This window comes from Phyllobates terribilis, unplaced genomic scaffold (genome assembly GCF_046119375.1).
Source record: "Phyllobates terribilis strain yellow unplaced genomic scaffold, ASM4611937v1 Scaffold_1__5_contigs__length_1240528914, whole genome shotgun sequence".
Classification (NCBI taxonomy): Eukaryota; Metazoa; Chordata; class Amphibia; order Anura; family Dendrobatidae; genus Phyllobates; species Phyllobates terribilis.
This window is the reverse complement of record NW_027362761.1, coordinates 906792603-906805114: the sequence shown is the minus strand read 5'-3', so window position 1 is coordinate 906805114 and position 12512 is coordinate 906792603. Positions and strand designations below refer to the sequence as shown.

The following is a 12512-nucleotide window of genomic DNA, read 5'->3' as shown; positions in this document are numbered from 1 at the left end:
TCCTCCATGCTTCACGGTGGGAACCAGGCATGTAGAGTCCATCCGTTCACCTTTTCTGCGTCGCACAAAGACATGGTGGTTGGAACCAAAGATCTCAAATTTGGACTCATCAGACCAAAGCACAGATTTCCACTGGTCTAATGTCCATTCCTTGTGTTCTTTAGCCCAAACAAGTCTCTTCTGCTTGGTGCCTGTCCTTAGCATTGGTTTCCTAGCAGCTATTTTACCATGAAGGCCTGCTGCGCAAAGTCTCCTCTTAACAGTTGTTGAAGAAATGTGTCTGCTGCTAGAACTCTGTGTGGCATTGACCTGGTCTCTAATCTGAGCTGCTGTTTACCTGCGATTTCTGAGGCTGGTGACTCGGATAAACTTATCCTCAGAAGCAGAGGTGACTCTTGGTCTTCATTTCCTGGGGCGGTCCTCGTGTGAGCCAGTTTCTTTGTAGTGCTTGATGGATTTTGCAACTGCACTTGGGGATACTTTCAAAGTTTTCCCAATTTTTCGCACTGACTGACCTTGATGTCTTAAAGTAATGATGGCCACTTATTTTTCTTTACTTAGCTGCTTTTTTCTTGCCATAATACAAATTCTAACAGTCTATTCAGTAGGACTATCAGCTGTGTATCCACCTGACTTCTGCACAACACAACTGATGGTCCCAACCCCATTTATAATGCAAGAAATCCCACTTATTAAACCTGACAGGGCACACCTGTGAAATGAAAACTATTTCCGGTGACTACCTCTTGAAGCTCATCAAGAGAATGCCAAGAGTGTGCAAAGCAGTCATCAAAGCAAAGGATGGCTACTTTGAAGAACCTAGAATATAAGACATTTTTTCAGTTGTTTCACACTTTTTTGTTAAGTATATAATTCCACATGTGTTAATTCATAGTTTTGATGCCTTCAGTGTGAATGTACAATTTTCATAGTCATGAAAATACGGAAAAATCTTTAAATGAGAATGTGTGTCCAAACTTTTGGTCTGTACTGTATACAGTGGTGGCCAAAAGTATTGGCACCCCTGCAATTCTGTCAGATAATACTCAGTTTCTTCCTGAAAATGATTGCAATCACAAATTCTTTGGTCTTATTATCTTCATTTAATTTGTCTTCAATGAAAAAAACACAAAAAGAATTGTCCTAAAGCCAAATTGGATATAATTCCACACCAAACCTAAAAAAGGGGGTGGCCAAAAGTATTGGCACTGTTTGAAAAATCATGTGATGCTTCTCTAATTCGTGTAATTAACAGCACCTGTAACTTACCTGTGGCACCTAACAGGTGTTGGCAATAACTAAATCACACTTGCAGCCAGTTAACATGGATTAAAGTTGACTCAACCTGTGTCCTTGTGTGTACCACATTGAGCATGGAGAAAAGAAAGAAGACCAAAGAACTGTCTGAGGACTTGAGAAACCAAATTGTGAGGAAGCATGAGCAATCTCAAGGCTACAAGTCCATCTCCAAAGACCTGAATGTTCCTGTGTCTTCCGTGCGCAGTGTCATCAAGAAGTTTAAAGCTCATGGCACTGTGGCTAACCTCCCTAGATGTGGACGGAAAAGAAAAATTGACGAGAGATTTCAACGCAAGATTGTGCGGATGGTGGATAAAGAACTTCGACTAACATCCGAACAAGTTCAAGCTGCCCTGCAGTCTGAGGGTACAACAGTGTCAACCCGTACTATCCGTCGGCGTCTGAATGAAAAGGGACTGTATGGTAGGATACCCAGGAAGACCCCACTTCTTACTCCGAGACATAAAAAAGCCAGGCTGGAGTTTGCCAAAACTTACCTGAGAAAGCCTAAAACGTTTTGGAAGAATGTTCTCTGGTCAGATCAGACAAAAGTAGAGCTTTTTGGGAAAAAGCATCAACATAGAGTGTACAGGAAAAAAAAAGAGGCATTCAAAGAAAAGAACACTGTCCCTACAGTCAAACATGGCAGAGGTTCCCTGATGTTTTGGGGTTGCTTTGCAGTCTCTGGCACTGGACTGCTTGACCTTGTGCATGGCATTATGAAGTCTGAAGACTACCAACAAATTTTGCAGCATAATGTAGGGCCCAGTGTGAGAAAGCTGGGTCTCCCTCAGAGGTCATGGGTCTTCCAGCAGGACAATGACATAAAACACACTTCCAAAAGCAGTATACAATGGTTTGAGAGAAAGCACTGGAGACTTTTAAGGTGGCCAGCAATGAGTCCAGACCGGAATCCCATAGAACACCTGTGGAGAGATCTCAAAATGGCAGTTTGGAGAAGGCACCCTTCCAATATCAGGGACCTGGAGCAGTTTGCCAAAGAAGAATGGTCTACAATTCCAGCAGAGCATTGTAAGAAACTCATTGATGGTTACCGGAAGCGGTTGTTCACAGTTATTTTGGCTAAAGGTTGTGCAACCAAGTATTAGGCTGAGGGTGCCAATACTTTTGTCTGGGCCATTTTTGGAGTTTTGTGTGAAATGATCAATGATTTGATTTTTGCTTCATTCTCTTTTGTGTTTTTTCCTTGCAAGCAAATTAAATGAAGATAATAAGACCAAAGAATTTGTGATTGCAATCATTTTCAGGAAGAAACTGAGTATTATCTGACAGAATTGCAGGGGTGCCAATACTTTTGGCCACCACTGTGTGTATATATATATATATATATATATATATATATATATATATATATATATATATATATATATATATATATATATATAATATAATTTTTTTTTTCTCTTTTTTAATTCCGCTCTACAGCCACTATTGCATTGTGTGTCCAGTTCAACATGTAACATTTGGTGAAAGGTCCTTCAAACCATTAAAAAAGCAAACTTGCATTACTTAGTTAAATAGGTACTCCCATGTTACCTGTTGTGATGCAGTTATGGTGTATACACAGGAGGAAGTACTGTTTCTCTTTATTAAAATTGGTGTAAGACACCTCAAGGCTTAATGCCCCAAAAATTGGAAACTCAATAGTTTATAGAGACACAATAGCCACTTGGAAGGAATTAAGGAGAAAGTTAAAGTTACGGAGAATATCGAAAGATTTACCCTTATGGGAAAATCCTGCATTCCAGGACTTGGGAAAGAACAAACTTTTTCAGGAATGGAAGCTGAAAGGGGTTCATAAAGTAGCTAATTTATTGCATGAAGTAGAGAATAGTTGGATGTCCTGAAAGGAGATCATTGCAAAATACAAATTAAGTGAACACCAGTTTCTACAGTATGGGCAAATTAAGGGATTGGTTATGTCACAACTAATAAAAGTAAGAGGAGAAACGAAAAGAAATTTGAAGGATAAACTGCTGTTTGATGGAAATGGTCTACAAAATATATCCACAGTATATAGAGGTCTAAAAACCATTTGCGTAACTAGAGATATGACACAACCATTTAAAACTTGTGTGAGACAAATAGAGGGGAAAGAAGGAGGGGAGAAAATACTGTCAGGTTGGCAGAAGTACAGAAAAAACATTTTGAGTGAGGTCTGGAGAGATACACAATATAGGATCATGCATAGAGCTATATTGGCATTCAATATACCACCAATTAGTAAAATAAGACCGCTTGACACAGTGTCCAAAATGTGCGCTTAAAGACTCAGATGTGTTACATGGTTTTTGGAGTTGCCCAAAAATACAAGTAGTTTGGAAGGATATAAAAGCTATGTTAGATAATATGGGCATTGGAAATGTTGCACTACACCCCTTACCTTTCCTTTTTCACTCTTATTTGGGGAAGGCAGGTGGGGATATACAAAAAAAAAAGAAAGGAAATCTTGGCTCCATTGTTCCATTCAGTATGTCTGATAACAAAAAGAAGCATATTAAAGCTTTGGTTCAGTAAAGCCACCCCAGATCAGAAAGCTATAATAAGCCAAATAAAAGAGCTGTTCCATTTGGAATCCGAGCGTAACAAATAAAAAAGTATAAATGCACTTATGGTAAAATGGAAGTGTTTTTTGCTTAAACACTACACAAATGAAGAGCTTATTGAGATTATGAGACCATTCAAACTGACCAGTTGGTACTTACTGGAAGACATAAGGGGGACTCTGGGAAAGTTGAAAATGATTGATTGACATAGACTTGGGAAAGTTTAAGGATTATTGGATAAGAATTACTATGAGATCCGGACATTAACTAATTAATTGCCACTAGCTAGGAGGTAAAGGTGGATAAATGCAATAATAAACTATGTATATTGCGATGCACAAAAAGTAAGGAAAGGAAAGCGTGTATATATAGAAATTTGGATTCTATCTTATGTTGTATCTGCATATATGGGTAAAGGGAGGGTAGTTGAGGGTTGTTATGTTATGTTTTTTGCTATCTGAATGTTGGTAAGAAATGATAACTAAAGTATTTTTAAAAATGTTACTATGCATGTATTTAAGATAAAAATTATTGTTTAAAAAAAAAATTGGTGTAAGAAATGTGTTACTCTCAAATTCAACCAGGTTTCTCTTATATCCAGGTGGCAATGGAGAAGAGCTTTTATATGGAACATCAGACGGAAAGATTGGATTAATTCACATTGCAAGAGGCTCGCCTGTGCCCAAATGGGAAATATTCAATGAGAAGAAAAGAGGAGGTTTGTATAAATATTTTCATGCATTTTGCCACTGATGGAGACGTAAACAAGATAGATCACTAATCCCTTTATTTCATATGTCTTGCTAGGCATTTTATGCATTGACAACTACGACATAATGGCAGATGGAGTAAAGGACATATTGATTGGTCGAGATGATGGGACGGTGGAGGTATATGGCTTTGACAGTGCAGGTGATCCTGTTCTCCGATTTGACCATGTAAGTCTGTGCAAAGTATCTTTTGGAAACTGTAATTCTGTATTACATAATAACCTATCGGAACAGATCAATACTATGAATTATTATACTGTAAGATTCCAAGAAGGTTTGGAATAATTTCAACCAGAATAGGTTATTTAAGCTGCCAAGTAATTATTGTGTCTTTGTATTTATTTTTGCATATTAATCTAATGTAGCTTCTCCATAAAGATCGCTCTATGACGTAACCATTTATTCAATCTTCCAGCTCAGTGTAAAAAGCATTAAATATATTGAAGACATATCTATATATATAATCCTGAGAGTACCAATATCTCTAAGAGAACTTTTATAAGGGAGCCAATTGTGCATGACTCACATTTCCATTATAATAACAGTACATTTCGCAATAGATTTGTCTTTTTTTTTTTTTCTTTTTTTTAGTCCTTGACAGAAAGCATAACATCCATCCAGGGAGGCTGTGTTGGGAAAGAAGGTTATGATGAAATTGTATTATCTACTTACTCTGGTAGGTTATTTGTGTTTAGGCTAACAAGGTTTGATTAAATATTTAATTTCTCTTTTAGATGATGTAAGACATAACAATTTCTTAATTGGAATGTGAAGGTTTCACCAATTTAAGATACACTAGGTAACTGCTCTCCTACAAATTAAAGATGTCCGAGTGCATGCAGAGAAGCTAATTAACCAAATCTGCTAATCTGGTTGATAAACTTCACTCAGAGACTGAACCACGCAAATGGCATACTTTATTACGTAGACATGGGGTTAAATAGCATTCTCCTTCTAGGTGGGATTAGTAAAATTTATTGCTCTTTTCTGATAACTTGGCACGATGTAATTTGCTCATCCATGTATCTCTTGCACTCAGTAACGCCTTAGGAATTCTGATGGGAGGGGTGAGTTCGTTTCTCAGCGCCATCTTTGCCAACTCGACATGAATCTCTCTGTTATCAGCCATGCACATGCTTACGTCATTCCCAGGAAATTATTTAGTTGTTCGTGTCTACAAATTAGAACAGAAGCTGTTAGTTATATATTCATTAACTATTAACATAATCCATGTGCATATACAGTACAGACCAAAAGTTTGGACACACCTTCTCATTTAAAGATTTTTCTGTATTTTCATGACTATGAAAATCGTACATTCACATGGAAGGCATCAAAACTATGAAATAACAAATGTGGAATTATATACTTAACAAAAAAGTGTGAAACTACTGAAAATATGTCTTATATTCTAGGTTCTTCAAAGTAGCCACCTTTTGCTTTGATGACTACTTTGCACACTCTTGGCATTCTCTTGATGAGCTTCAAGAGGTAGTCACCGGAAATGGTCTTCCAACAATCTTGAAGGAGTTCCCAGAGATGCTTAGCACTTGTTGGCCCTTTTGCCTTCACTCTGCGGTCCAGCTCACCCCAAACCATCTCGATTGGGTTCAGGTCTGGTGACTATGGAGGCCAGGTCATCTGGCGTAGCACCCCATCACTCTCCTTCTTGGTCAAATAGCCCTTACACAGTGTGGAGGTGTGTTTGGGGTCATTGTACTGTTGAAAAATAAATGATGGTCCAACTAAACGCAAACCGGATGGAATAGCATGCCGCTGCAAGATGCTGTGGTAGCCATGCTAATTCAGTATGCCTTCAATTTTGAATAAATCCCCAACAGTGTCACCAGCAAAGCACCCCCACACCATCACACCTCCTCCTCCATGCTTCATGGTGGGAACCAGGCATGTAGAGTCCATCCGTTCACCTTTTCTGTGTCGCGAAAAGAAACGGTTGTTGGAACCAAAGATCTCAAATTTGGACTCATCTGACCAAAGCACAGATTTCCACTGGTCTAATGTCCATTCCTTGTGTTCTTTAGCCCAAACAAGTCTCTTCTGCTTGTTGACTGTCCTTAGCAGTGGTTTCCTAGCAGCTATTTTACCATGAAGGCCTGCTGCACAAAGTCTCCTCTTAACAGTTGTTGTAGAGCTGTGTCTGCTGCTAGAACTCTGTGTGGCATTGACCTGGTCTCTAATCTAAGCTGCTGTTAACCTGCGATTTCTGAGGCTGGTGACTCGGATAAACTTATCCTCAGAAGCAGAGGTGACTCTTGGTCTTCCTTTCCTGGGGCGGTCCTCATGTGAGCCAGTTTCTTTGTAGCGCTTGATGGTTTTTGCAACTGCACTTTGGAACACTTTCAAAGTTTTCCCAATTTTTCGGACTGACTGACCTTCATTTCTTAAAGTAATGATGGCCACTCGTTTTTCTTAACTTAGCTGCTTTTTTCTTGCCATAATACAAATTCTAAAAGTCTATTCAGTAGGACTATCAGCTGTGTATCCACCTGACTTCTGCACAACACAACTGATGGTCCCAACCCCATGGATAAGGCAAGAAATCCCACTTATTAAACCTGACAGGGCACACCTGTGAAGTGAAAACCATTTCCGGTGACTACCTCTTGAAGCTCATCAAGAGAATGCCAAGAGTGTGCAAAGCAGTCATCAAAGCAAAAGGTGGCTACTTTGAAGAACCTAGAATATAAGACATATTTTCAGTTGTTTCACACTTTTTAGTTAAGTATATAATTCCACATGTGTTAATTCATAGTTTTGATGCCTTCAGTGTGAATGTACAATTTTCAAAGTCATGAAAATGCAGAAAAATCTTTAAATGAGAAGGTGTGTCCAAACTTTTGGTCTGTACTGTACACATTTGCATACATACATACACATAGATTATTCCATCATCTCTATATTGATTCACACTGATTAGGTAATCTATTAAAATAAACGAATTGATTTTCTATAATATATATATATATATATATATATATATATATATATATATATATATATTACCTTGACAGGAATAATAAAACAAATGTTCCTTATATACTTGGTATGATGCCCCTTGCTGTTCTTTTAAAGGGAATCTGTCACCTAGTTTTTGCTAAATGATCAGATAGTCTGAATCCATTGATGTATCACTTACTGGGCTGCTTGGTGTAGTTTTGATATAATCCTGGTTTGTCTGATGTAGATGTAGAAGAGCTAACTCTTCTGCTCTGTGTATAACCCGGACCACACTCCTGATTGGTAGTTTCCTGTGTACACTGTGCATTGTGAGGAAGCAGCCAATCATTGGTGGGGGTGGGGTTACACAGATTAGCCTGACTGCAGTGCACACGAGATGTTGTCCTGAGGTGTAAATCTCCTGCTGATAAAATACTGATTGTATTGGAAATACAACACACAGCCTAATATGTTACATATCCCTGGAATCAGGCTTTTGTGCCCTATATTATGCTGCTTTTAGTATAAATAGCAAAAACCTGCTGACAGATTCCCTTTAATTATATCCTCAAAATGTCCATCAAATATGTCCAGTGCAGGTGGTCAGACATGCTCAGTAACTTAATCCCACCTCCCCGATCCTTGAGTGCTGGTGTTACTCCTGCTATTGTGCAGGCCAGTTAATAAAAATCAGGGCACTAGAACCGGCTTCTTCTCACTTGCCCTAAATGTGCTTGGTGAGCAAGATAATAAAAAAATCAGCCATGTCTCGCCACAGGAGAAATTTTTTTCTATTTCAATTCAGTTATTTCATTAGAAAAATCGTGAAGTTGTGCTTAATCTACAAACCCCAATTCCAAAAAAGTTGGAACGCTGTGTAAAATGTAAAGAAAACAAGAATGCAATGACTTGAAAATCTCTTATAGACATATTTTATTCACAGTAAAACATAGAACACAGATCAGAAGTTGTAAGTTAGACATTTAAAAAAAATAATAATTTAGAAATTAATTGCTGTAAAATATCTTTAAAAAAAAAGTTGGGACAGGACCATGTCTGCCATTAGGTAGCATCCCCTCTGCCTTTTACAATGTGCCAAATGTTTTTTATTGGTGAAAGGTCTGGACGACAGGCAGCCCGTTCACCACCGAAACTGCCGAAGCCATTCCTGTTGTGATGGATTAAAATATGCAAGGCCTTCCCTGATATAGACATTGTCTGGAAGGGAGCAGATATTGTTCTAAAACCTCTCTATAATACTCAGCTGGCCATGCCTAGGGGACTAATGCAACCCTAATGATATAATGTACTGTAGATGGTGGAATATTCAAAATCTTTGCAATTTTGTATTGAAGAACATTTTTCTGAAATTGTTCTATGATTTTTAGACAACGTTGTTCACAGATTGGTGAACTTCCGACCACCTTTGCTTCTGAAAGACTCTGCCTCTCTAAAATTGTCTTGGTATACACAGACATGTGACTTAGTTAGAAATTGATCGTCCAGCTGTTTTTCATTAGTACCACTTACTTTTTTAGCCTTTTGCTACCCCTCTCCCAACTTTTTTGTGATATGTTGCTACCAGGGCTGTGGAGTCAGAGTCGGTATAAAATGGACCAACTCCGACTCCTAAAATATATAATAAATTGGGTACAGTAGTTCAGTGCAGTTTGTGGGGAATATTTTTTTCTTAAGAATTTGGGAAAGTTATGAAATGTCCTATTCCTGATTTTAGGGTCTAGACTTTTAGCTGAGATGAATCTGTGCTACAGTAAATTTATCACTTAAACATGAGCCATGGATGAGGGAATCGGAGTCGTGGAGTCGGTGGCATGGAAATTGAGGAGTCGGAGGTTTGGCTTACCGACTCCACAGCCCTGGTTGCTACCATTAATTTCTAAAGGAATTTGTTTCATTTGAAAAAAATATGTCAAACCTTCAACTTCTGATATGTGGTCTATGTAAAATATGGCTATAAGAGATGTACAAATTGGTGCATTCTTGGTTTCTTAACATTTTACTCAACATTACAACTTTTTTTGGAATTGGGGTTGTATTAGAGATATGTAATATTCATTTGTGGGACAACCTTTTAATCCTTTTGCTGGCAGTATCTTTTTCTCTATGCTGAGAGAAGTTTGGTGCTGGTTGTAGAGATTGACGGACTGAAACCACAGGAAAAAAAGTGATCACATACTGTTAAATAATGTATTCCGCATATTATGTCAGCTATGCTTAGCTTTAATGGTGGGAAAAAACAAAAAGTCCAGAATTCGGGTGCAATTTGCATAAAAAAAACGACCTGCATACCTTGTACCACATTTATTACGAGATTTAGAAATTGTGGCGCAAAGTAATTCAAGTAATAGGCGACTAGGCAATCTGAGGCCTCATCCAGATGTCTGTGTTTATGGATAGAATATGAACCCGTTATAATTTATGGAGCTGATCACGTTCGTGTCTTTTTGTGGACCGTGTGTCCTTAAAAAAAAAAATTATGGAGACATGTCTGTTAATGATCCGCATTACCAATGCAAGTCTATGGGTCTGTGAAAATGACGGAAAGCACACGGATGCCATTAACGTGCTGTCCGAGATTAACACTGGAGAAGATTTTCAGTGTATTTTATTTTTTTCATACGTGAAAAACACTGATGGTAAAAACTGACGCACTGACCAAGCACTGATGAAACTCTGCAGCTCTGACTGTTTTTTTGCACACAATAAAAATCATTGCTTGAATGAGTCCTAGCGAAGCATCACATTTACCATCCAGCATGAGCCACTATGATAAATATGGTGCATTCTAAGACTACCTTTACATCATCTAAAAATTAGACAGGATTAATAAGTAACTAGCGTATTTTTCGGACCATAAGACGCACCAGACCATAAGACGCACCTAGGTTTTAGAGGAGGAAAATAGAAAAAAGAATTTAAGCAAAAAATGTGGTCACGATGCACTGTTAAGGGGGAGGGGGTCTGCTGCTGACACTGTTATAGGGGTAATGTCCCCCAATTCTGATAATATCCCCCATCCTGGTAAATATGCCCCCCCTTTCTATTATACATGGCCCCCATCCCCATCCTGGTATGCATGGCACCCCTCCATCCTGATATGCATGGCACCCCTCATCCTTATCCTGGTATGTATGCCCCCCTTATCCTTATCCTGGTATGTATGCCCCCCTCATCCTGGTATGCATGGTCCCCCTAATCCCCATCACGCTGCACATAAAAAAAAATAAACACTCCTACTCACCATTTTTCTCTCTCCTCCAGCGCTGTTTCCGGTCTGCCCGCACTGATCTCTCCTTGTGAGCCGCGCATGGCGTCACTTAGTGCGGCTCACAAGGAGAGATCAGCTGCCGGAAGTCACTGCTCCCCACGCCGGGACTGTGTGCGCGGGGAGCAGTGACTTCATGCTCCTTAATAGCCGGCACACAGCGTAGCCGCAGCACGTCTCCTGCTGCTGCCGGGCGATCGCGTGTTCCCGCTATTAAAGGGCATGAATATTCACCCCTCTCCACTCCCATGGGCGTGGAGGGGGGTGAATATTCATGCCCTTTAACAGCGGGCACACGCGATCGCCCGGCAGCAGCAGGAGCCGCGCTGCGGATACACTGTGTGCCGGCTATTAAGGAGCATGAAGTCACTGCTCCCCGCTCACACAGTCCTGGCGTGGGGAGCAGGGAATATTAATTTTCTTTAGCAGCGGGGACAGTGTAGGCTGCAGCGGGCAGCTACTGCCTCCTGTGCCCCGTTCCTCCATCACTACCGCTCCCCTCACACCCCACACAGTAGATATATATATATATATATATATATATATATATATATATATATATATATATATATACACCCCCCCCCCCCCCAACATTCGGACTATAAGACACACCTCTCATTTTCCTCCAAAATTTGGGAGGATAAAAGTGCGTCTTATAGTCCAAAAAATACGGTAAATCTTCCCTTGTATATTTTTTTTTCTATTTTGTTACTTTGAAAATTGCCCTATGAAGCTGCTTATTCCAGCAAATTCACATAAAAAAATATAAAGGCCTCATTTTAGTGGCAAAGGCTACATTCACACATCAATATGAATTTTACTATTCCTAAGTAGCAGACTTTTTTTTTTTTGTTTGGTGTCATCCTGGTTGCATTTTAAAAGAGGTCTGTTAGTTCCTAAAGGCAGTAAAAGCCTCCCGGAAGGTCAGATGTCTGTATATAAATGTATCACTATGCAACAGATCCTTGTGATATGGATACAGATTGGAAACATTCTGATTTGCACCAATGTTTTACCTATCCCTGTTGCTCTGAATATCACGGATCTCGCACTCTGATCTGAGATCCATTCTACTCTATCGGTCTCTGTGTTAACCCATTAAAAAAATCAAATAGCCCATGGACATTGTACCAAATGTACAAATGGAGCCTTACTTGTGAAAGGGTATTAGCTGGATACTTGATTGAGTTTGACAATACAAGAACAGCCATTTCTAATAACTTCAAGGAGCCATTTTTTTAGCTGTGATTACAAATTGCATGTTTCTTGTGTGTTTCTGGTAGGGTGGGTTTCTGGACTTACGACAGAACCGACTCATAAAGAAGTTGGTCCAGGTGAGGAGCTGAAGATGAGCCAAGAAATGCAGACCAAAATATCATCTCTAAGGTCAGAGCTGGTAAATATATAAAAAATGACTAATATTAATTATTACATCTTGTTATCTCTATAACATAAAAGGTCCCTGGAGCTATTTTAGCAAACACTAAGGGTTGGCAGGAAAAACGCAGCATTAAAAATGCACCATTTGTGACATGTTTGGTTTTTTTTTAATGCTTTTTTATGCATTTTTCTCATTCATTAGAATAGATGCATAAACTCTGAAAGAATTGACATTCTGCTTATATGAAACTT

The 12512-nt window shown here is 39.1% G+C and overlaps 1 protein-coding gene across 3 annotated transcripts in view; it reads left to right on the top strand.

The window, feature by feature from the left end:
* Window positions 1-12512, top strand: part of BBS7 (Bardet-Biedl syndrome 7) — a 66696-nt gene that overhangs the window by 18550 nt on the left and 35634 nt on the right. For all 3 annotated transcript variants that reach the window (XM_073641215.1, XM_073641221.1, XM_073641225.1), the window contains 4 exons: window positions 4468-4584; window positions 4674-4804; window positions 5228-5312; window positions 12164-12266. In XM_073641215.1, the coding sequence (XP_073497316.1) occupies window positions 4468-4584; window positions 4674-4804; window positions 5228-5312; window positions 12164-12266 (436 nt within the window). The remainder of the gene's footprint in view (window positions 1-4467; window positions 4585-4673; window positions 4805-5227; window positions 5313-12163; window positions 12267-12512) is intronic.